The sequence below is a fragment of the Rhinolophus ferrumequinum genome, chromosome 3 (assembly GCF_004115265.2).
Source record: "Rhinolophus ferrumequinum isolate MPI-CBG mRhiFer1 chromosome 3, mRhiFer1_v1.p, whole genome shotgun sequence".
NCBI lineage: Eukaryota > Metazoa > Chordata > Mammalia > Chiroptera > Rhinolophidae > Rhinolophus > Rhinolophus ferrumequinum.
In genome coordinates, this window is record NC_046286.1 from 42491553 (window position 1) to 42517197 (window position 25645).

At 39.5% G+C, this 25645-nt stretch overlaps 3 protein-coding genes across 8 annotated transcripts in view; 1 reads left to right on the forward strand and 2 right to left on the reverse strand.

Moving 5' to 3' along the window:
* The window catches only part of MRAP2 (melanocortin 2 receptor accessory protein 2), a 50026-nt gene extending 24612 nt beyond the window's left edge, over nucleotides 1-25414 (forward strand). For 2 of the 6 annotated variants that reach the window (XM_033102786.1, XM_033102787.1), the window contains exons 4-5: nucleotides 12987-13049; nucleotides 23823-25413. In XM_033102786.1, the coding sequence (XP_032958677.1) occupies nucleotides 12987-13049; nucleotides 23823-24210 (451 nt within the window). In that variant the 3' untranslated portion in view covers nucleotides 24211-25413. Of the gene's footprint in view, nucleotides 1-12553; nucleotides 12681-12986; nucleotides 13050-23822 lie in introns of all 6 variants that reach the window. The other 4 variants (XM_033102788.1, XM_033102784.1, XM_033102789.1 and 1 more) reach the window with 4 other exon arrangements.
* Nucleotides 147-1893, reverse strand: LOC117020355 (heterogeneous nuclear ribonucleoprotein A1-like). Its single transcript, XM_033102782.1, has one exon. The coding sequence runs from the start codon at nucleotides 1843-1845 to the stop codon at nucleotides 883-885; it is 963 nt and encodes a 320-aa protein (XP_032958673.1). The 5' UTR covers nucleotides 1846-1893; the 3' UTR covers nucleotides 147-882.
* Nucleotides 18111-19636, reverse strand: LOC117020356 (protein-L-isoaspartate O-methyltransferase domain-containing protein 1-like). Its single transcript, XM_033102783.1, has one exon. It carries the CDS (start codon nucleotides 19372-19374, stop codon nucleotides 18541-18543), a length of 834 nt encoding a protein of 277 aa, XP_032958674.1. The 5' UTR covers nucleotides 19375-19636; the 3' UTR covers nucleotides 18111-18540.
* Nucleotides 25415-25645: the final 231 nt, after the last annotated feature.

Sequence of the window (25645 nt, forward strand, 5' to 3'; positions counted from 1 at the left end):
GAGAGGGTCCTGCTTATGGATTTGCTGCCTGGACCCAGGTTCCTGTGGTGGGATCCATCTTCTCCTGGCATTTTGCTTTTTGCCTCTGGGGCTTGTTTTGAAGTGGACCCTTATGAACCTGGGTTTTTTGGTCCTTTTGTATAGTCTTTTTTTTTTTTTTCAAGAGGATATTAAATCGTTTATTGATTACACATGATAATGGATGATACACAAGCTTCATTCCCATCTATAATTTTATCTGGTACCATAATTCAATTTAGATATATTGCATAGGATGTGCCAACAATCATTAATCACCAAATAAACTCCAGACTCTGCTTGGGTGATTCTTTTAATGGTGAGCTCCAGATCACCAACACAGTAACTGTCAATTCAACTACACCAAGGTTTCTGAAGACAATGGCTTCTGACTGAGCCCAAGCAGGTTGTAAATAAATTTCAAATGGAACCTGGCATCACCCTGAAGGAATTCTAACTTCATACTGTTGGGGTAATTTACCAAGATGGCTTCAGAGTAGACTAACTTTACACAGCACATTTAAAAAAAGACACATTTATTCAGCGTCATGATCAGACTATTACATTTAGCAATCAACAACATGGGTGCAAAAAAAAAAAAATCTACATTAAAACCCTTTGTTGGAATGCTTTACACTTTCCACAGAACAGAAACTAAAATAACCTGTTATACAATTAGTCACAAATACAGTCCTCGAGTTTTTTGCCCATACACATGAGTATTGTCTAAAACATGTCTTCTTTGTAGCAGCTAGGCCCTGCCACCACTGTGCTTGGCTGAGTTCACAAATCTGTTGTAACCTGTAGCTTCCCTGTCACTTCTCTGGCTCTCCTCTCCTGCTAAGCTTTGTTTCCTGGCAGTAATTAAAACCTTCTGCCACTGCCATAGCTACTGCTGCTGCTGGAACCACCATAGCCACCTTGGTTTCGTGGTTTGGCAAAGTATTGACCTCTACCACCATAGGGGCCAGAGCTTCTGCCTCCAAAGTTCCCTCCTTTCATGGGTCCAAAATTTGAAGATTGATTGTTGTAATTGCCAAAATCGTTGTAGCTTCCACCACCTCCAAAATTGCTTCCATCATTACCAAATCCATTATAGCCATCCCCACTGCCACCATATCCTCCTCCTCCACGACTGCCTCCAAAGCCACCTCGACCACTGAAGTTTCCTCCACGACCAAAGTTGTCATTCCCACCAAAGCCACCTCCTCGACCACCACCGAAGTTTCCAGAACCACTTCGACCTCTTTGACTGGATGAAGCACTAGCCATCTCTTGCTTAGATAGGGCTTTCCTTACTTCACAGTTGTGGCCATTCACAGTATGGTATTTCTGAATGACAATCTTGTCTACAGAGTCATGGTCATCAAAGGTGACAAAAGCAAAGCCTCTCTTCTTGCCACTGCCTCGGTCAGTCATGATTTCAATCACTTCAATTTTCCCATACTGTTCAAAATAATCTCTTAGGTGATGCTCTTCAGTGTCTTCTTTAATACCATCGACAAAAATCTTTTTCACAGTTAAGTGGGCACCAGGTCTTTGAGAATCTTCTCTTGAGACAGCCCTCTTTGGTTCCACAACTCTTCCATCCACCTTGTGTGGCCTTGCATTCATGGCTGCATCCACCTCCTCCACAGTGGCATAGGTGACAAACCCAAAGCCTCTGGAGCGTTTGGTGTTTGGGTCTCTCATCACCACACAGTCTGTGAGCGCTCCCCATTGCTCAAAATGGCTCCTCAGACTCTCATCGGTTGTTTCAAAGCTCAAACCTCCGATGAAGAGCTTCCGCAGCTGTTCAGGCTCTTTGGGAGACTCTGACTTAGACATGACGACCGCGGGAGGGGTGACTTTAACGATGCTTACTCGGCGGCGTCCACCGACTTGTATAGTCTTAATGCTGATCCAGGCTTGATTTTTATATTGAGATATTTATTAGTTAGGATGGATTTCTCTTTCATCTCCAAAGAATTTAGATGACTCAGCAGACTAAAAACAGTGAAAAAGACAGCAGCAAAATAGGATGAAAACTAGTTTTTAAAAACATTTCAAGGAGCAGAGAAGTAGTCATTGCTGCATATTCAACTGAATTAATCATTGACAAAAACACTGAGTTCAACACTGAGTTTCCTTGAAACTACTATAAAAAGGGAAACACTAAAGATCATGTGATTCTTTTTTTTTTTTTTAAATTGGGAAATATTGGAGAACAGTGTGTTTTTCCAGGGCTCATCAGCTCCAAGTCAAGTCATTGTCCAGTTGCCGTTTAGCCCACCATCCCATGCGGGAATTGAACTGGCAATCTTGTTAAGAACTCCTGCTCTAATCAGCTGAGCCATCCAGCAGCCCCACTGGTAGCTCAGCGGTAGCTCATTGTCTTCAATCTAGCTGTGGAGGGTGCAGCTCACCTGCCCATGTGGGAATCGAACTGGCAACCCTGCTGTTAAGAGCTTGTGCTCTAACCAACTGAGCCATCCGGCCACCCCAGATTATGTGATTCTTACAGCAGGATAAAGAATATTTGTGTTGGGCTTTGGGATTAAGGAGGAAATTATTATATGGGTCCTTCAGGAATGTTGAATAACATCAAAACGTGTTTGTTCAGTTATGGTTTGCAAAAATCTCGGAAATATTTTAGAGAATTATTTTTTATCCCAACTCTTTTTAAAAAGGGAATAATAACATGTTGAATACTTTTTTAGTCGGCCCCAGCTGGCACAGGGAGCACATTCAACCTAAGTCATTAGAAGAGCTTTTGATGGAGGGGCTGTTTGCAAATTGTGGCTAGGGAGAAGGACAACCCCACAGGAGAGGCGGCACCCCAGGGCTATCTGAGGAGTAGCTACCACCCCAATCTGAAGGCGGCCTGATTGGAGCCCAGCGTCCTGCAGAGTGAGCAGCTGAGAGGAGCTGTGACCTTGGGTTGAGGGACACAGCTAGCTCCCTCAGGGAGGGAGCCGTAAAATAAATACCCAGACCTTACTTGACTCCCTCCTTCCCTTCTTGCACCATTGATCTCATTGGCTGAATACAACACCACAACCAGCAGCCAGAGCTCTGATCAAAAGTCTTTCCCAGAACACAGAGCACAATGGGGAAAGGAGGAAAGGGACCTGCTGGAGTAAACAGAAGAAATTTAGCACACATCTTAGCATTTTGCATTCACTGTCTCTCTTAATTCTCACAGCCTTGCAGCAAAAAATATACTTATTGTTGTACTTCATCATACAGTCTCCAGAGCCTTTTCAGTCTTCAGCCTGCACTTGAAGTATTTAACAAACGCCTGGATAAAGGGAATAGTTCTGCCCATAACTCAGCTATTTCCAGACATCAGAGTCTGAGGGAAAAAAATTAAACACATTTTAAATGAAAGGAAAATACGATTTTATTGAAGCATATGGAGACACATGGTTGAGAATCTCTGTAACAGCCTTTAAAAAGACATGAACTTTCCCCTTTCTCTCTCCATGTCCTCATAAACATCTGCACATGCCTTTGCTTCTCTTATATTGGTCCATGGGATTTGGAACTTTGGTGTGGATTGCAACAGTAGTGAGAGAAGCTGAGCACAAAACTCAGATTAGGGCACATCTCATAGAGTGGTCAGGTTATAATAACACCCTATTATCTTCTTTTTCCTCAAAGAAACAGATGGATTTTGGCAGGGTTATTGAGATGGATTTGTTTGATGTAGGATGCCAGTGATTTTACTGGATGGAAACACCCTAGTCCAAAATAGAACGTGACTTCCTGTGATGGTTAATTTTATGTGTCAACTTGGCCAGGCCATGGTACCCATATATTTGGTCAAACATTTCCCCAGATGTTTCTGTGAAGGTGTTTTGTTTTCTTTTTTAAGATGAGATTAACATTTAAATCAGTATTCTTTGGGTAAAGTAGATCGTCCTCCACAATGTGGGTTGTCCTCATCCAATCAGTAGAAGGCCTTCCTAGAAATAGACTGACCTACCTCAAGAAAAAAAGGAATTCTGGCAGAAGACCCTTCAGGCTGAGACTGCAACTCTGCCCTGGGCCTCCAGCCTGCCATCCCACCTGCAGATTTTGGATTTGCCAGCCTCTGCAATCTCATGGACCAATTCCTTAAAATAAATGTCTCCCTCTCTCTCTGTAGACGGAAGGAAGGGAAGGAGGGAGGGAGGGAGGGAGGGAGGGAGGGAGGGAGGGAGGGAGGGAGGGAGGGAGGGAGGGAGGGAGGGAGGGAAGGAAGGAAGGAAGGAGATGGATAGATAGATAGATAGATAGATAGATAGATAGATAGATGATAGATAGATAGACAGACAACACACATCCTGTTTGTTCTGTTTCTCTGGAGAATCCTGACTAATATGTGTCATGGTGACTCCAGATAGCTGAGACTTGCATTTCTAGTCTTTCAATTGGTAGTTCAGTCCTACTGCTTTTGATGACATTTCTGAATGATCTCAATCAGAACACAGGGGTCATTGAAACTCTACATGCTTTCAGTGAGGTTAAATAGAAAGTCTAACCTTTTTTTACTTTCAATAAAATAAGGAATCAGCCCTCAGGGCCACACCTTAAGTGCCTTTTTGAGTCTGAGGCAGTGTAAGATGGCATTTGGTTGTAGGATATCATAATAGAAAACTGAAAGAAACAGACATGTGGAAAAATCTCTAAAGGGATCAGTTACAAAAGGCTTTTAAATCTTAGTAAATGACATTCATCTGGCAAGAATATTCTCTAAAATAGACATTTTTTCCATTCAGCCAACTTTAATATAAAAACCAATTTTAAGTTTGCCTGTGATAATTAGGCATGAAGGAAAGAATGATAAATCATTGAGAAAAATAATATGAATCTTTTTTTTGACATTTACCATATGCCAGGGTCTACTAATAACTTTATATGAATAATCTCACTAAGTCCGCACAGGAAGATGAGGTAAAGCTTGTAAGTGTTGCCCCTTTACAGACTAGAAAAATGAGGCTGAATCACTTTTCTCAGGTCTCACAGGTGAAAAACCTGTAGAGTGAGGCCTCAGACTAAAGCCTCTTGGACTCTGAAGCTCCTGTTATTAATCACTACATTAAATTATCTCACATTTCTGATCACAACATATTGATCAAAAATTTACATAACACACAAAGTGATAATCCCAACAAGTCTGCTACCCACCCAACACTGTACATAGTTATTAGAACATTATTGACTATATTCCCCATGCTGCACTACGCATCCCTGTGACTATTTTTTTTAATTGTAGTTGACATCCAATATTATTTTATATTAGTTTCAGGTGTACAGCGTAGTGGTTAGACATTTATATAATGTATGAGTGATTCCCACAGTAAGTCTACCTATCTGACATTATACATAGTTTTTACAATACTACTCTCTATATTCCCCATACTGTACTTTACATCCCCGTGACTGCCCTGTAATTATCAATCTGTACTTCTTAATTCCTTCACCTTTCTCACCCAGCCCCCCTCCCATCTAGTAACCATCAGTTTATTCTCTATATGTATGGATCTACTTCTGTTTTGTTTGTTCATTTGTTTTGTTCTGTAGATTCCACATATAAGTGAGATCATATGGTATTTGTCTTTCTCAGTCTGACTTATTTCACTAAGCATAATACCCTCTGGGTTTATCCATGTTGTAAATGGTAATATTTCATTCTTTGTAATGGCAGAGTAATATTCCATTGTATATATGTACCACAGTTTCTTTATCCAGTCATTTATTGACGGGCATGTAGGTTGCTTCCATGTGTTGGCTATTGTAAATAGTGTTGCAGTGAACATAGGGGTGTATATATCTTTTCAAATTAGTGTTTTGGATTTCTTTGAAAATCCCAGGAGTGGAATTTGCTGAGTCATAAGGTAACTCTATTTTTAATTTTTTGAGGAAACTCCATACTGTTTTCCATAGTGGCTGCACCAATTTACAATCCAATCAACCGTGCATAAAGTAGCCTTTTCTCCACATCTTCACCAACACTTGTGTGTTGATTTACTGATGATGGCCATTCTGACAGGTGTGAGGTAATATCTCATGGTGGTTTTTATTTGTATATCTCTGATGATTAGTGATGTTGAGCATTTTTTTTTATATGTCTATTGGCCATCTATGTACATCCTCTTTGGAGAAGTGTCTATAAGGTCCTCTGCCCATTTTTTAATTGGATTGTTTGGTTTTTTTGGTGTTGAGCTATATGAGTTTTTTATAAATTTTGGATATTAACCCCTTATCAGATGTATCACTTGTGAATATCTTCTCCCATTCAATAGGATGTCTTTTTGTTTTGTTGAGGTTTCTTTTGCTGTGCAAAAACTTTTTAGTTTAATGTATTCCCATTTGTTTATTTATTTATTTTTCTTTTATTCCCTTGCCCGGATAGTAAAAATATTACTAAGGGTAATGTCTGAGAGTTTACTGCCCTTGTTTTCTTCTAGAATTTTTATGGTTTCAGGTTGTACATTTAACTCTTTCATCCATTGGATATTTATTCTTTTATATGGAGTAAGAAGATGGTCCAATTTTGTTTTGTTTTGTTTTTTGTATGTATGTATTCATCCAGTTTTCTCAGCACCATTTATCGAATATACTATCTTTACCCCAGCGTATATTCTTGGTTCCTTTGTCATAGATTAAGTGACCATATAGGCATGGATTGATTTCTGGGCTCTCTATTCTGTTTCATTGATCTATGTGTCTGTTTTTATACAAATACCATACTGTTATTATTACTATGGCCTTATAATATAGTTTGATATCAGGAAGCTTGATACCTCCAGCTTTGTTCTTCTTTCTCAATATTGCCATGGCTATTCAGGGTTTTTTATGGTTCCATTTAAATTTTAGGATTATTTGTTCTAGTTCTGTAAAAAATGTCATTGGTATTTTGATAGGGATTGCATTGAATCCATAGGTTGCTTTGGGTAATATGGACATTTAACTATATTAATTCTTCCAATACATGAGCATGGTATATGCTTCCATTTATTTATATCTTTTTAAATTTCTCTCATCAATGTCTTATAATTTTCTGAGTATAGGTGTTTTGCTTCCTTGGTTAAATTTATTCCTGGTTATTTTTTTATGCAATTGTAAATGGGATTCTTTTCTTAATTTCTGTTTCTGATTGTTTGTTCTTGGTTTATAAAAATGCAACCAATTTCTGAATATTACTTTTGTATCCTGCTTCTTTACTAAGTTCATTTATCAGTTGTAATAGCTTTTTGGTGAATCTTTCTGGTTCTTTATGTACAGTATCATGCCATCTGCAAACAATGACAGTTTTTCTTCTTCCTTTCCAATTTAGATGCCTTTTATTTCTTTTTCTTGTCTGATAGCTGTGGCTAGGAATTCCATTATTATTTTGAATAAAAGTGGTGAAAGTGAACATCCTTGTTTTGTTCCTGATCTTAAAGGAAATGCTTTTAACTTTCCCCATTGGACATGATGTTAGCTGTGGGTTTGTCATACTTACATATGAACTTTATTATGTTGAGAAATGTTCCTTCTATTCCCAGTTTGCTGAAAGTTTTTATCATAAATTGATGCTGGATTTTGTCAAATGCTTATTCTGCATCTATTGATATGATCATATGATTTTTATCTTTCATGTTATTTATGTGGTATATCACCTTAATTGATTTGCAGATATTGAACCAAAGTTACATCCCAGGAATAAATCCCACTTGGTCATGTTGTTTGATCTTCTGAATGTATTGCTGAATTCAGTTTGCTAATATTTTGTTGAGGATTTTTGCATCTATGTTCATCAGGGATATCGGTCTATAGTTTTCTTTTTCTGGAATGTCTTTGTCTAGTTTTGGAATCAGGGTAATGATTGCCTCGTAGAATGAGCTTGGGAGCCTCCCTTTTTCTTGAGTTTTTTTGGAATAGTTTGAGAAGACTAAGTGTTAATTTTTCTTTGAATGTTTGGTAAAATTTACTAATAAAGGAATCTGTTTGTTTGTTGGGAGCTTGTTGATTACTGATCCGATTTCATTAGCAGTAATCAGTCAATTCAGATTTTCTGTTTCTTCTTGACCCAGGCTTGGAGATTGTATGCTTCTGGGAATTTATACATTTTGTCTAGATTGTCCAATTTGTTGCATATAATTGCTCATAGTATTTTCTTAAAATTCTTTGTATTTCTGTGGTATCAGTTATCACTTCTTCGCTGTCATTTCTGATTTTATTTATTTAGGTCCTCTTTCTTTTTTTTCTTGATGAGTCTGATTAAAGGTTTATCAATTTTGTTTATCTTTTCAAAGAATGAGCTTTTGGTTTCATTGATCTTTTTTTTTTTTTTTTTAGTGTCTATTCTATTTACTTCCACTCTGATCTTTATTTCTTTCCTTGTACTCACTTTGGGCTTTATTTGGTGTTCTTTTTCCAGTTCCCTTAGGTATAAAGTTAGATTTTTTAATTTGGATTTTTCTTGTTTCTTGTGGTAGGCCTGCATTGCTATGAAATTTCTCTTAGGACTGCTTTCACCCATTGATTTGGGGTCATTGTGTTTTCATTTTCATTTGTCTCAAGTATCTTTTGATTTCTTCCTTGATCTCATTGTCGACCCATTCATTGTTTAGTAGCATGTTATTTAGCCTCCATGTGTTTGTGTGTTTTTCAATTTTTTTGTAATTCATTTCTAGTTTCATACCGTTGTGGTCAGGGAAGAGACTTAATATAATTACAATCATCTTAAATTTATTCAGACTTGTTTTGTGGTCTAACATGTGGTCCATCTTGGAAAATGTGTACTTGAAAAGAATGTATGTTCTGATGCTTTGGGGTGAAATGCTCAAAACATACCAACTAAATTAATCTGGTCTGTGTGTCATTTAAGGCTGCTGTTTCCTTGTTGATTTTCTGTCTGGAAGACCTGTCCATTGGTGTCAATGAGGTGTTAAAGTCCCCTACTATGATTGTGTTGCTGTCAGTCTTTCCCTTTATGTTGATCAATATTTGTTTTATGTATTTAGGTGCTCCTATGTTGGGTGCCTTGATGTTTACTAGGGTCCTCTTGTTGGATTGATCCCATTATCATTATGTAATGTCCTTCTTTGTCTCTTATGATGGTCTTTATTTTAAAATCTATTTTTTTCTAATATAAGTATTGCTACCCCAGCATTTTTTGTTTTTTGGTTTCCATTTGTGGGTAATATCATTTTCCATCTTTTTACTTTCAGTCTATATGTTTCTTTCGATCTAAAGCAGGTCTCTTGTAGACAACATATGTATGGGTCTTGTTTTCTTATCCATTCAGCTACTTATGTCTTTTTTTTTTTTTTTGCCAACACTTGTATAGTCTTTTATTTTTCTTTCTTTCTTTCTTTTTTTTCAGTTTCCGGTGCACCAAACAATGTAATAATTAGACATTCACACCCCTCACAAAGTGATAAACCCCCTCCCCCAGCTACTACCCCTCTGACATTGTATATAGCTATTACAATTCCATTGACTCTATTCCCTATGCTGTACTCCACATCCTGAATAACAGCTAATGCTACCTATGTCTTTTGATTGTAGCATTTAATCAATTTACATTTAAAGTGATGATTGATAGGTACATAATTATTGCCATTTTATTATTCATATTATTGATCTTCATTTGTTTGTTTTCCCCCTTCTTCTTCTTAAAGTAATCCCTTTAACATTTCTTGTAATACTGGCTTGGTGGTAATGAATTTCTTTAGCTTTATTTTGTCTGGGATTTTAATTTTAAATGATAGACTTGTTGGGTAGAGTAGTCTTGGTTGTATGCCCTTGCTTTTCATCACTTTGGATATTTACAGCCCCTCCCTTCTGGCCTGCAAAGTTTATGTTGAGAAATAAGCTGAGTCTGATGGGAGCTCCCTAGTAAGTAACTAGTTGTCTTTCTCTTGATGCTTTTAGGATTCTCTCTTGTATTTAACCTTTGCCATTTTAAATATAATGTGTCTTGGTGTAGCCCTGTTTGGGTTTATCTTGTTTGGGACTCTCTGCACTTCCTGGGCTGGTGTGTCTATTTTCTTCACCAGGTTTGGGAAGCTTTCAGTCATTATTTCTTCAAATAAGTTCTCAATCTCTTGTTCCCTTTCTTCTACTTCTGGTACTCCTATGATGTGAGTGTTGTTATGCTTGATGTTGTCCCAGAGATCTCTTAAACTATATTCATGGTTTTTTTTTCATTCTTTTTTCTTTTGTAGCTCTAACTGGGTGTTTTCTGCTATCTTGTCTTCTAAATCACTGATTCAGTCCTCTGCTTCATCTAATCTGTTGTTGATTCCTTCTAGTGTATCCTTTATTTCAGTTATTGTATTCTTTATTTCCAACTGGTTCTTTTTTATGGTTTCTATGTCCTTCTTTATTCTTACTATCTCTTTGTTGAAATTCTAAGTTCCTTAAGCATTCTTATAACCATTGTTTTAAATTTTGTCTCTAGTAGGTTAGTTATCTCCATTTCATTTAGTTCTTTTTATGGAGATTTTTCTTGTTCTTTTATTTGGAACATCTTTCTTTATTTCCTCATTCTGGCTGCCTCTGTGTTTGCTTCTATATATTAAGTAGATCTCCTATATCTCTCTTTGCCAGGAGGCCTTATTTAGTATGTGTTCTGTGGTCCATAGTGCAGTCTCCTTAATCACCTCTGCATGTGTTCCAGGAGTGTCCCTTGCGTGTGTTGTGTGTATTCACCTGTTGTAGTTGAGCCTTAATTCTTTTGGCACATCAGTGGGTGGCATTGATTCTCAGGGTGACTGGTGTGAAGATTGGCTATGCCCACAGTGTATGAGCTGCTGTGTGGGGGCTGACCTCTAAGAGGGGGATTCGCCTGAGTAGGCTCTTGTACCTTTGGGTGTGCTGCTTTTGGAGCTAATTGGGTGGTGCTCTGGTATGGTCTGAAGCTGGCCTCTGGGTGTGTTGTTTCTTGTGCTTCCACAAGGCCAATTTCAGCCTTGCCTGTGACTGGCCTGGCTCTACTTGGTAGAAACTACAAAGGTATATGCTATTAGTTGCTGCCTGTGTTGTACCTGGAGGCATGTGGGGGTTGCTTTACTACGGATCAAGGTTGACTGCCCCCAGTATCGGGCCTGGGGCAGCTTAACAAAAGATCCAGAGCCTCCCTAGGCCTGTTGCCACCTCCCGGCTGCCCATAGGGCTCAGCGGCTGAGAGAGCCTCGTTAGGTGTGCCAGCTGGGCTGGTTGACCTGGTATTGACAGTGCCCCTGGTGATGCCACCTAAGTTGGGTGGCATAGGTTCCCAAGGAATCACAGGGTGTGGCCAGTGGTTTTCACAAAATTAATGCAAATTCAATTCTTGTGCCAGTACTGAGCCTGTGACCACTCTGCAAAACGCCCGAGAACACCATGACCAGCCGCCATTCACCTCAGGCCCGCAGATCCCGGAGAGCTGCCCGAGAAAGGCTGCGGTGTCAGCTGGTGCTGACTGCCCACCACCAAAAGTTTCCCAGGCTCCTGTGGGCCTTCCACTGCTGTACAAGTCTCCCATAGATTGCAGGGCAAATCTGGTTGCCCAAGAGCTGAGGGTGACTCGGGCAGTGCCACACTGCCTGGGCTGGGTCCAAGGGAGTCACCAACGTGGTGCACACACAGTGGATTTTACCAGACCAATGTGATCTCAGATTTGGCCCTTCAACACAGGAAAGATGGCACCCTCCTGTAGGTTACATGTGAGGCAGGCTCCACTTAGAGATAATGGCAGCTGTCTCTAGCCTTCACCTTGAGCCACACAACTCTGCCTTTCCCTGTATGTTTCTGGCACCTCTTTGGTCACCATCCCTCTGCCAGAACCCAGGGTGAATGCCTGTGAGCAAGTAAGTCTATGTGAACTAATGCCTGTGATGCTGCTGGCATATGCTGGTCTCACAGTGGCACTCAGTAAAGATTTGGACTCATAAAGTCCACCCCTTTGATGCTTGTGGAAGTCTGGTGAGAGCTGAAGTGTCTAGGTAAAGAATAGGAGGGAGAAGAAGAAGAAACCTATCCTCCCGTGTCACAGCCAGGCCTTAAGCATTTACATATGTAGCATCTACACTTGTCAAAATGTTGCCTCATTCTTCCCCAGCTTCAGCTTGAGTGTCTCTCTCAGTAAAACAGTAAGATGAATTTAGAAAGGCTAAGTAGAGGACCTTGGCGATGGGTTGGAAGGACTGAAATGTTGGAATTCTGACTGCTTTGTACATCAAGTTCTCTGGGTAGTTTGTCACAAAAACAGTTACTTCCTCAAGTAGGATATCAGGTAGCATCCTTTTAGAATATGACTCCAATCTTCTGGTTAAGATACCTGATCAAGTCTTCAAGCTCAAAATGGAGTAGTACTGAATCTACTACTTAATTCTGTCTTTTTCCCCTTGGAGGCATCTCAGGGCAGGGCTGAATGGCTCACTAGGATCTCATCACTGCTGACACATGGGAAAGGTATGTGCATCCCTTTGACAGGAGTGAGACCCAAGGATGGCAGAGACTACCATCCCTGCCCCCACTCCCTGGGCCCTGTCCTTAATAGACATCACTAATTGATTGTGTTCTCTTCTCTGCGTAGCCAAGACTTTGCCTCAGAATCATTTTCAAAACACCACTCCAGGCAGCCTTCAGGAATCCATCACAATTTACCTGAGAGAGAACATATATTTGCCATCCCTGGCTGGACCTTCATTTAATAGCAGGAGGTGAGAGCCATTCAACTGTACAGAGCCAGTGACATCACAGTGAAACGGGCAAGCTTTTTTCACTCAAGTTTTCAACTTGAGACCACATTAAGATAAAAACTTCAATTCTGGAATCACTGACTACTCAGTGGCTTCTGAAGGAGGAAACAAGCAATAATCAGACTAGGTTATGAGACAGTAAACAACAACTCTCAAATCTCAAGTATAATACAACACAGGTTTATTTTCGCTCAAGTTACATGTCTGCCGAGGGTTGGCAAGGGGTGCACACAAGCTTCTTCACTTATAGCTGCACTGTCTCCACAGCTGCACTGTGACTGGAAGAAGATGCCTGGAGATATCACCCCTGCCCTTCCGTTCTTCATCTGGGTAAAACACTTCCCCTCCTCTCGCACCCACCTGACTGTCCAGGCTGGGAAGAATAATCTGTGTGCCCAGAAACAGTGAACCAGATATTGGTGTGCACTAGTGAAGTATACTGCAGAGGGAGAAGTACCCTTGTAAAGCTGACATCACCTTTCTTAAAAGCTTTTAGGCCCAAGATATAACTTTAATAGGAATTATTTTCCTCGTGGAATATTTGCTGTTATGTGTGCCGGGGACAGGGGGACCCTCTTACCTGGGTCCTTTATGGACAGTGCAGATAAAAGAACCATTTCCCCTGCTTTCTCAGTGAAGGAGCGCTTTACTCTCCTGGCTGTCTGGTCAAAGCATTAGCCCCATTATCATCAATCAGCCAGAGAGACAGAGTAACAGGGAAGGCTTGGATCACATTTTTATGTTGAATATGTTGGAATTCTTTTTAAAAATTATCCAACCCCAGACATCATATACCTCAGATACCCTCCTTTGTAGCCTTTGCTAAGTGTACTTGGTCCAGGTGGGGATGTTTCCCTTGAGGGGTGAGTGCAGGGTTGTTTGTGACCTTGTAAACATGGAAATTACGTTTTACCTTGAGTTGTGGTTTACCTGACTATGGCACTTACTAAAGGATATAGTGCAACTAAAAAATAATAGCAGGACAACATCAGTACTCAAGATGTTTGATAATGACCCAGACCATGAGAACTAGGTAACACAATGCAGGTGCAGTAAATGGTCCCCAAGGAGTCCTGTCATACTGAGGGCTCTACCACTGCTAACAGGTAGCAAATCTGACTATTTTATATATCTGATTCAATTTATACACCTTTGTTGAGGAGTTACTTTTCATTAGCCATCAGTTATGAGGTGTTTGCTGAGTACACAGCAACAGGCTTACCCAGGACTGTGCTGAGGGTCGTTCTAAGGAAGTGGAGTCTTCTTTGCCCTAGAGAGACTGACATCTTCCTGATAAGTTAGCGCTACCAAATAAAGCAACCAAAGGTGCTTCCACACACAGAGAAGTGTTTTGTTGGTGCCTCTGCTTAGGTTTGTTCCATGGGGTAAAGCTCTGAGCACAGGCTATGTTAGTGGTTATCTCAGGTTTTTAAATATAGAAGCTTTCACTCTTATTAGGCCTCTTTAAAAGTCCACTGGAAGTGACTGCTGGAAATACCAGGTGCCCGCAGCTGGTCTTCCCACCGATTTTCATGAGTGGGGCAAACCTGAGGGCAGTTGTGGCCACGCTAAGACTCACACGGCAGCAGACACTTCATTTGAATCTGGAAAATCATTAGGGGAATAACCCAGAACATTGTGGGTATTTTTTCTCTGCAAACGGAGGTGGAAGGAGTCTTTCCTCCTGACCTGATTTGTCTTTGGGTCACAGAGGAAGGAGTATTTTGCTAAGCACTGGAGGAGGCAGTGCCTCTCCCAGGAATCAGAGCTTCAGACCTCCCTGCAGATACAGCCATTCAGTCCACTGATTGGGGGTCTAATGGCTGCAAGGCCCTTTGAGAGATGCAAAGATGAACAAAATACAGACTAGCAGGATATAGGACAGAAGAGACTGTACACAAAAATAGCTTGGACAGGAGGCAGGAAGGGATGAATCCTGTAAGAGAAGGTCAGTAATATCCAGCAGGGCACAGAGGAGGGGCAGATTCCTAGCTGGTGGGAGATCAGAGAGTCTCCATGAGGCAGTGACATTTGAATTGGACAGTGAAGAAAACATTTGATTTTCATAGACAAAGAGGAGTAGAAGTAACAGCACAAGCAAAGGCACAGAAAGGGACAGTCCTGAGTGCACTGGGGGACAGTCAGGCCCCATGTGGCTGGACTTTAGGAAAGGACTGGTGGGACAGGACACTGGAAAGCCCAGCTGATGTGAGGGTGGAGGGTCTGAAATATCAGGCAGAAGAGTTGGGGGAGTGAAAGAAGGTTTGTGAGCATGGGAGTATCACGGAAGTGAATGACAGTCCCTGCAGATGCCAGAGGACTGGATGGATGCTCACATTAGAGGCTCTCTGTTCAGGTACAGATTGTTCCACAGGTAGAGAGAATACATGACACGATCCATGGTGAGGAAAAAGACCAAGAATCAGAACAGTCTGGACAGTCTTTTTATTCTGGCCGGTGGAGTTCAGTGCTGTTGTAGTCAATAGGTTACGTTCAAATTGCATTTTTTAATCACAAGCTGAAAATGAGGAGTACAAATTCTTAAAACAAATGAGTGAAACAAATACTTTCAAGTTTCAAGGTTCTATCCAAAGAAACAGTTGTAACTTGTGAAAAGTTAGGGTGACACAGGAGAACTTGTGAACACACTTGCTAGACTTCAGTTTCATGATGGCAAGATATAGAATGGGTAGGACTGTGACAAAAATAATTAAAGGCGCTAATATTCTTGGTGCGTCTACATTTTCTGAAAAATTATCTTAGTCTGTTCAGACGGCTATAACAGAATACTATAGACGAGGTAGCTTATAAGTAACGGAAATTTAATTCTCACAGTTTGGAGTCTGAGAAGTCCAAGATCAAGGTGCCAGCAGATTCAATGTCTGGTGCGGAACTGTTTCCCGGTTCATAGATGGCAATCTTTTCACCGTGTCTTCATATGGAGGAAGGAGTGAGTGATCTATCTGGGGCCTCCGGTATCAGGGCACTCATCCCATTTATGAGAGCTTCACCGTCATGACCTAATCGCCTCCCAAAGACACATCTTCTACTACCATCACATGGGGGATTAGTTTTTAACAGATGAGTTTTTCAGGGACACAAACATTCATCTATAGCACAGAGAGTTCTTCAGTCTTCTTTCTTTTCTTTGTGATACTTCTAACATGGTTTTCATTGCTAGCTCAGTCAACATTTCACATTTTCTCGTTCTTTTAATGTTGCAGTTGTTGAAGCTTATGGCTTCTGGTTTTAACTATAATTTTAATCAAAATGGAATTTAAGATGTTTGGCCCTTGTAATTTTTAATTTTCACAGGTGTAACCAAAGCACATTCTTTGTTAAATTTATTCTTAAGTATTCCAATTTTTGATGCTATTGTGAATGAAATTATTTTTCACTTTCTTTTTTTTTTCATTTTCATATCTACTTCTTTATTTAAAGTCAATAATAAAATTACAATTGTAAAATGAATGCATTTAAAAACAAAGATACATTTCAATGACAAAAAATATGCAATGATCATGAAAACCTGCTGCACACTTTGCCAAGGTCAACAGGATGAAAGATGATATGAAAAAGTCAATCTTCAAATTTATCCTTAACAAAAACTCTCTCCTTAATAGTAAAATCATCATTTAAGAATATATGTTTACATATCTGGACCCCAGCTCCAAAAATGTGTGTGTGTCTGGGGGAGAGGGCTAGATAAAAATACCTGGGCATCAGGAACTCAAGATTAAACTTCTAAAACTAACATTTAATTCAAAAGAAAACGAACATTTCTAATAGATGACAATTGTATGGAACTATTTTATTTTCCTTGACAGAAATGAGATGGAACATCTCTTAACAATAACAGCTTAGTAATCATCTGAGAAAAATTGTTGGAGATACCCCCAACTCCTAGCCTCAGTCCCTGGTATAAAACAAATACCTTCCATGAAATTATTTTTCACATGACTAAAACATCCTCATTTACTTGGGTTAGTTCATGCTTAGAATATTTCAAACACTTGTTTTTAGACGTATGGAATTACCAGGGCTGAGATTTTTGAAACCATTTATATATTACTAGTAATTGAATCTTTGCAAAGAGATAATAATCCTTTCACTATACATTGATTGGGTTTCTTTAAGCATATTTGATCAACTATTTTAATAGTGATGCTGATAATAATAAGTGATACTCTTTTTTCCTTTTAAAAAATATATAATCCTTGTAACACTAATTACTAAATATGTTATAATGCATACCTTCTTAACAAGGAATGACTGTTTTCAGGCCCAAGTAGGATAAAAAGAAATTAATAATGGTATTTACTACCCTGTGATATCACTGATAAGCTACAACTAACATTCAAATGATGGATAGTTTAAGTATGTGACATTAAGCCAAAAATGAAAATCATTGTAATTTCACCAAAAAAGAAAAACATGGGAAATGAGCACAACATAGGTCCCAAAGATTATACTATGATTCTGAACTAGATTTTCAAAGCAAAAGGCATCTACATACTATTTCTGTGAATATTTCTTTTAATACAAAGATGCATTTCAAAGCAAATGTAGGCTAGCTCAGCCCTACTTTGTCAAAGAGAAATACTCAGATGAACTAGAAGTTCCATTTGCTAAAGTGCACCCGCTAACTACATCTGCTCTGGCCATGCTACTAAGCATGATTCAAGAAGTGGCCGTCACTCATGCTTCTTCTCTCACTGTGCTATCAACAATGGATTTTTTAAAAACCAAATCCTTTATACATTGGATTATAGAAAAAACAGTCCTAAGTATACTATCTTCTAAAACTCCAGAGAGTAATATAACCTCATTATTTTTAAATACCGAAAATGTAAAGGGTCCATACAAATTACGAGTTGTATTAAGTATATACTTTTTACTTTCATATTCACTTGATGTGCTCTTAAAATCTCTATGAGAGAAGCAGATATTTTCTCCATGTCTTTTGGCAACAGATTCAAAAGCAAAAGTAGCAGTGCTGTTGAATACCATGAAACCTGTTTTTAAAGCTAAAGTATTCAACATCTGTATTGTTATTGCACTCATATATGCCCGGAATACATCTATAGCAACTCAGCAATAGTGATTGCAAAAAAGTAAGGTAAGTGGGTTTACAAAGCATTTGATTTCCTTATGACAGTAAGAAAGTTTTCATAGAGGAAATGCAAACAACTGCAATTCAAGTAAGATTATATATGCTTAACAATTATTTAACTTTATATAAAATTAAATCTAACCCTCACCACTACAAATCTGTAAGGAATCAGAAAAGGATTTACAGTACACAAAGTTTGACTATTTGTTGAATTCCACTCTTGAAGTCACAGAGTTAAAACAGCAATTTTTCCAAGATTTAAAGAAAAATATATTTTATAAAAGGGATTTTTTGTTTGTTTGTTTTAAATCACTGAATACTTCATTTTTATTACTAAGACAGAAACAAATTATACTTTTTTTCCACCATAATTCACTCTTGTGAAAGAAACATTTCTCTCTTCTAACAAATGCTACATTTTCAAGACTAAAGGAATTATCAGTAGGCTTTCTTTCTTCTTGATTTAAGTTATTTTTCTCTAAAATATGTCAAGTAAGCTTTTAAAGATTCAGGGAGGGGGAGCTTCATGATTTTTTCTCTCAGTAAATTCTGAGGTGGCTCTTCTGGCTTCATTACTTCACTGTGATTTTTCTCTTCCTCTGCTTTGTTATCTTCTTCCATTTTTTCATCCTCCTCACTGTCTAGAGGCTGAGGAATAAGCTGATTACCCACAAATACGTAAGTGTTAATTCTCTGTTTAACTCTCTTTCATTTCCTTTTGGGTGGAGCCCTTTGAGGAATCCCCTTGGCCTGCGTCTCATCATTTATGAAATTTCTAAGTGTGCGTCGAATGTAAATACGAGCCAAGTCCTGTAGATTCCTGACAGCACAGGGAGGGAGTCCCACGGAATCTGGTTTGCCATTATCATTCTTACTTGGCTGCACAAGTGGAGCAAATGAAACAGCAAGAATATTTTTACTTTCCCAAGTGTTTTGTCCAGTTTGCATAATTTGTGTTAACTGATCTTCTATAGGCATGACTAGAATGCCTCCCACTTTTAGTAATATTTTCATGTAGTTTTCATGGTCTTTCTGGACTCCAGCTCCACAATAAATTCGGTCATACTGATGACTGTCAGATGCTATCTGGAGGCAATTACCAACCACAAATGCAGGTTCACAGAACTCAAATTTATCAAAGCTATCACTATTTTTGATGAAGCTCTCCAGTTTTTCCTTGGCATATTCCACCACATCTGAATGAAGCTCAATTCCATGATTTATTCCAAAAGAACCTAAAATTAAGCCCACCATTGTACTTAAATATCCGGTTCCACTTCCCAGGTTAAGAAAAGACAATCCTGGTTGAAGTTTCAATGCTTCCATAACTTCAGAATAAATGCAAGGTGCTGACAAGTGTATGTTCCCATGCTTCCAGGCTAAGTCTTTGTAAGCATTGTCTCGGTAGCCTTCCAAATAGTAATCTCCGCGATCAATCGCTCTGAAGGCTTGTTCCACTCTTTCAGTGCGGATATACTGAGCTTCTTTTAAGTTATCAATTAAGTCATCATTATCTTCCCCAGCACTCACAGCTCCTCCCATGATAGTATTCAAATCAAATCATAAATTTTAAAATGCAATAAAATTAGAAGAAATGGCTTCCAATAATGTAGTATGGTTTGTTTTCGTTTTAATATTGCACTTGATTTCCAAAAATAAATTAATCCTGCGGTAAAGCGGTTGGTCCGGCCCGCAGTAGCGACGCACAGGGTCAGGCGACCGCAGCCACCGCGACAACAACACGGCCGCCAATGCCGCCGCCGGGGGAGGGGTAATGCCTGGACTACCAGCTGAGAAAGCAGGACGGTCGAGGCCTCCGGAGTAGTCGGAAACCTGGGCATGCGCCATTTTTCACTTTCTTATCGTTCGTTAATAGTTTGTAGAAATACTACAATGAAAGGAAACTTTTTTTTTTTTTAAACAGTAGTGCTGGGACAATGGGATAAACATAAGGAAAAGAATGAACCTTGACCTCTGTGTCAACATAGGTCATACACCCAAAGTAAAAGCTCCTAGAAGAGCTCTGTCTGATAGAACTTTCTGTGATGATAAAAATGTTCTCTGTGTTGTCTAATTAGGTATCTGCTAGCCACATTGGGCTATATTGAGCACTTCAAATGTGAGTAATAAAACTGAGAAATCAAGTTTTAAATTTTACTTAATTTAAATTTAAATAGCCACCTCTGACAAGTGGCTACTGTATTGGACAGTATGGTTCTAGAAGAAAGCATAGAATATCTTTGTGATATTTAGGGTTGGCAGTTATTTCTTAAAGAGGATAAAAATGCAATAAACATAAAAGGGAAAAGTTAATAAATTGAACTTAACTGAAATTTAAAGCTACCACTCATCAAAAGACATCTTTAAGAAAATGCAAATATAAGTCACAGATGAAGAGAATAAGTTTGCAAAGCATTGATCTAACAAAAGACTTGTATTCAGCATATATTACACAACTCAAGAGAAAATGTTTGGAATACATATATCTGACAAAGGACCTGTATTCAGAATATGTTACCAAACTTCTACAGACCAGTAACCAAAAACAAACAACGCCATTTTAAACATGGATAAAAGACTCATACAGACACTTCATAAAAGAAGATAAGCCAATAGCCAATAAGGAAATGAAAAGATGCTTGATATTATTAGACATCAGAGAAATGCTCATTAAAATCACAATGAGATTCCATTTCATTTCACTCCCATGAGAATGGCTAACATTAAAAGGACTGACCACACCTGACGTTGGCAAGGTTGTGGAACCACTCTGATTCTCATACACTGTGGTGAGGGTGTAAAACGGCACAGCCACTTTGTAAAACTCTTTGTGGCTTCTTAAAAGGTTAAGCACACGTCTACTATGTGACCCAGTAATTCTAAGGCATGTACTCAAGAGCAATAAAAACATATATCTATGAAGAAACTTTTCAAGAGTTTCTTCATAGCGGTTTCATAGCGGTTTTGCTCACAACAGCCCCAAACTGGAAACAACCCAAATGTCCTTTAACAAGAAAATAAATGAACAAATTGTACTGTATTTATACAATGAAATTACGCTGAGCAAGTACAACGACAAACTTGTTATGTGCAACAGATGAATCTCAAAAACATCGTGCTGAGGAAAAGAATCAAGGCTGTACATTGTGTGATTCTATTTGCATGAATTTTAAGAACAGCCTAAATTAACCTGTGGTGACAAAAATCAAAACAGATTGCCTATTGAAAGTGAAATTGGACTGGAAGTTAATAAGAACTGGCAAAGCTAATCAATGGAAATAGAGATCAGAGCAGAGTTACCTGAAGGGGGCGGAAATTGAATGGAAGGATAAAGGAAATAGTCAGTGTATCTTGATTGCGGGTGGTGGTTACATAGGTGTATAGATTAATAAAAACACATTGACTTTTACACTTAAGATCTATGGATTTCAGTATTTAATTCTTACCCAAATGATAGGATGACTAGAAACTTCACTGAAGCAAGCTGTGTCTGTGATCACAGGTATTCACATCGCAGTCAAGGAAAGAAAAGAAGAATAAAATATTTCATGTTTACCAGCGTCTAAGAGTACACAGATTAACGTTTCCCTTATTCTTGGGGAGGGAGAATCAGGCAAATCGAACTGTTATCACGCTTCAGAGATGACTGGGAGACAAGGTCAGTGGGAGGAGGTGGGGCAGGGGAGGCATGTCAGTGGGGCCTGAATGCCCACAGCCGTGGCTCTGCCCCAGGAGGGACAGACTGGGTTCCTGTGCCTCCGTTCTTCAGCAAGGGTGGTCAGTGAACCCAATTCTTAATCCTGAGAAAATGCAGCCTGTGTTTTGGAAGAGCTACTGCACACAGATGGGTTTTGGGGTCTGTTTTCACAGCCAGCTGATGCTCCAGAAGGCAGAAAAGCTGTTACTCAGAGCTCCTCAGCCTGACCATTGGGGAATGTTGGGGGCCCCAGCAATCTTAATTATGCTTTTTTTTCTCCCCCCAAATGTGTTAAGCCCTTCTTGTTGCCAGGTAACATTTTAGGTCACAGGTTGCTGACACACCTCTGTTCTCAAACGTTTTAAATCTGAGTGAAGTGACAATGAAGGAAAGAAAATGACCGACTAAAAGACAAGACCACTTCAAGTGGCATTAGAGCAGAAGTCTTTAAGTTGCTCTAAGTGATTTTTCTCTGAATTCTGAATACATGACCTACTGAATGTTGTACTCTTATGTAAATCAGTGATCTTCACATGACCTTTGCTCAGCAGGCAATGAGAGTTTTTTTCACCAGAATTAATGCTAAAAAGGAAAAACTCAGGCTTCTGAGAGGAACCTCTTGTCTGATATCTCCCAGGTAATCCCGGTAGGAGATGGATTTGATACAAAGGTCCCTCAGATGGCTGGATTGCAAAGTTTCTGATCCCTGAAATCCAGGTGATTCTTGATCATTTGGAGGTTTGTATACATGATCAGATTTTCCAGACCTGTAAATGGAATCTGTACTCCTCCCACACGATGGGGATTTGGTCATCAGCACTTTAACCTAAATGATAGGGTGGGAAGGAAGAGATTTAAGAACTAAAATCATTGAGAAGATGTACAATCTTTGAACACAGACTCGAGCCTAGTTTTTGTTCGGTTCTGTTATGGATTTGCAAACGTGTTCAGACATGATTTGTGCCCTCAAAGAATCACTACCTGTTTGTGAGCAACCTTTATATAAATCTGGGAAGGATGGGTATTAAAGTACATGGGATATAAGGTTATTCAATTTCTTTCGTTCTCTCTCCCTCTCTCCCTCCCTCCCTCGATTCCTCCCTCCCTCCCTCCTTCCCTCTTTCTTTCTTTCTTTCTTTCTTCTTTCTTTCTTTCTTTCTTTCTTTCTTTCTTTCTTCTTCTTTCTTTCTTTCTTTCTTTCTTTCTTCTTTCTTTCTTTTGGGTGGGAAGGGAGAGGGTGTGGGAAGTTCTCAGTTATCTCTATTTCTTTCATTGGGAAAAGGGTGTATTAAAAATAATAGCCCTGTAACTTTAGAGGGCTGTAAAGATAGCTATATAATTTAAATTTTCCTATGGCATTAACTGTTAATTTTCTGTTCCTTTTTAAATAATTACTTAGCATGTCATAATTATTCCATATATTCCTAGTACTGATGGTCAGAAAACTACTTCAAAGCAATATATTTAATATTAAAAGTTTAGGACCATGCTCTTTCTTTCATGCATTTGAGGGACTAATTGAGTTATTTTATTCTTTCATTCCTTGATTTACTACCATTGAATTGCTAACTTGTTCCACACTAAATGAAACAAGGGATTAGGAACCTGGGTTTTATTTCCACTCCTATCACTAAGTGGTTGTGTGACTCAAGTGGGCATTCTGACTGCCCCTTACTTTAGCTTCTGCATTTGTAAATTTGGTATAGTGATTTTTGCCCGAAGTGACCGTACTTGTCAGTTTTGAGAATCGAGTGAGATAAATGGATTATGACAGTGCTTTGACAAATATGAAACTCACCTCTGTGAGATAACACCGTCGTCGTTCAGGCTGGCCTGATGTAGGTCAGTGGTTCTAAACTTGAACATGACTAGTGCTCCTGGGAGATCCTATAAAAATACAGATTACTGGTCTCTACCTCTGGAGAGTCTGGGGCTCTGCAACTCAGGATTCTGCATTTTAAGAAATACTTCAAGTAATTCTGATGCACACGATCCAAGAGTCCCACTGAGAAAAACTAGTGTATGATGTAGCATATCAGAAGGTTCTTCAGCAAGATGTCTCTTTCCAGGAAGGTCCAGGGGCGCTCATCTTGAGGCGTTTGCCTGGGGTTTATTTGTACATGTTCAGAAGTGATGTCTCTCAGTTCCGATGTTCACACATTCCGTACAGGGACTTGCACGTCAGTAGGTGCTCAGTGGAAATGCGCCATGCTGCCCTCCACGCTGTAAACCACCGTTCTGCAGGAGAATGAGCTCGAGTGTAAGCAATCTTTTATTTCCTTTTTCTTTACAGCAATTCAGAATCTTCGGAGAAGAGATTTCGAATGAACAGCTTTGTGTCAGACTTTGGAAGACCGCTGGAGCCAGACAAAGTGTTTTCTCGACAGGGCAATGAGGAATCCAGGTCTCTCTTTCACTGCTACATCAATGAAGGAGAACACTCGGACAAGGCCAAAGCTTGTCACCAGACCACAGCCCTTGACAGCGATGTTCAACTCCAGGAAGCCATCAGCGGCGGGCGACCAGAGGAGGAGCTGAACAGGCTCATGAAATTTGACATCCCCAACTTCGTGAACACAGACCAGAACTCCTTTGGGGACGATGATCTTCTGATTTCGGAACCACCTATTGTTCTAGAAAATAAGCCAGTTTCCCAGACCTCACACAAAGACCTGGATTGAGAAACATGCGCTATAAAGTGTCTTCCTGAAGATGTTGGGTCTGTGTTTGTAAAACAAGAAATCTCCATTCACCAAAATTGTGTGTGTGTGTGTGTGTGTGTGTGTGTGTGTGTGTGTGTGTGTGACAGAGAGAGAGAGAGAGAGAGACTGAGACACAGACAGACAGACAAAGATGAAGAGAGCCCCCTCAGAAGAGAGATGATTTCACTGAGTTTTTATGCCTTTAAACACATTTAGGGGTTTTTTGGGATAAAGTGTTTAAATTGTCTCATCTTCTTGTTGTTGAAAAATTTGGCCACGTACTCAGTGTCAGTGTTCTTGAATGGGGGTTATCATACTGTGTTCCAATCTGGCCCTGCCACTACCATGCTCTACCTTTAGCAAGTTGCTTTACCTCTCTGACTGCCACATTTTGAACTGTAAGGTGAGGAGTCTGGAGTAGCTAATCCATCCCATCTCTAATATTTTGTGAATTTATGAGTTTGCATCCAGATGACGCTGGAGTATACATAAAGCATTATCCACTAGGGCACTGCCTCCTATTTTTTATTGTAGGATCCCCCAAGTGTTTGCACATTCCACTCAACCCTTCTTATCCCAGCTTTTGTCAGGGGCCTGGGTGTCTGCCAGGATGCTAAGAGATTCGTCTCACACAGTCGCTGTGGCCAACATTTCTGTTGGTTGTGCTAAAACAGCTCTTCTGAGAATCCCTGGCCACCTATGCTCAAACCTGGGGACAGACTTCCCCACACACACAATAAAGTAAGTACCAATTCATGGCACATCCCATGGCACTCCTTTCCCCAAGAAATGTAGGAAAGGTGATCAGCTGAGAGAGGTGACTTTTGTGTGTCTGTGTTGGTGTATCTGTGTCTTGTCACACTGCTGTGCCAGTGGCTACTGAACAACAAAAGTGGCATTTCCCATGCTATCTATTTACTTGGTAGATGTGTAAGTGATTGTCATCTGACTACTATGTGGCTTTGAGCTGAGTTGGTGAATGTTGTAAATATCCTACCAACAGATATTCAGAGCGGCCTGGTGAAACACAGAGTTACACCTGCACACTGGCGTTGGAAACAGCTTGGTGTTGTACACCGAGTCAGCTGTATGCATGGCCAGCTGCTAATCTCTGGCTGGCATTTTCATTATGAATTTGTTCACCACCTGTCTTGCTAAAGCTAAAAAATAAATGCATTGGATTGCACAGGAATTTTCTCTGGTTCTTTGTTTTCACACATCCAGTTTTTTTCATTGCCTTCTTAAAATGATTCCTTATTTATAATGCCTCCTAACTTCTGTCATCTCTAGGGTCCCAGTGGTCCAAGTCATGTACCAGCTTTCATTTAGGAATTATTCCACCAAAATAAATCCCTTTCCTATAATGTCTTTTGAGGAAAATATTATTCTTTTAAGACTCTAACACTAACCAGAA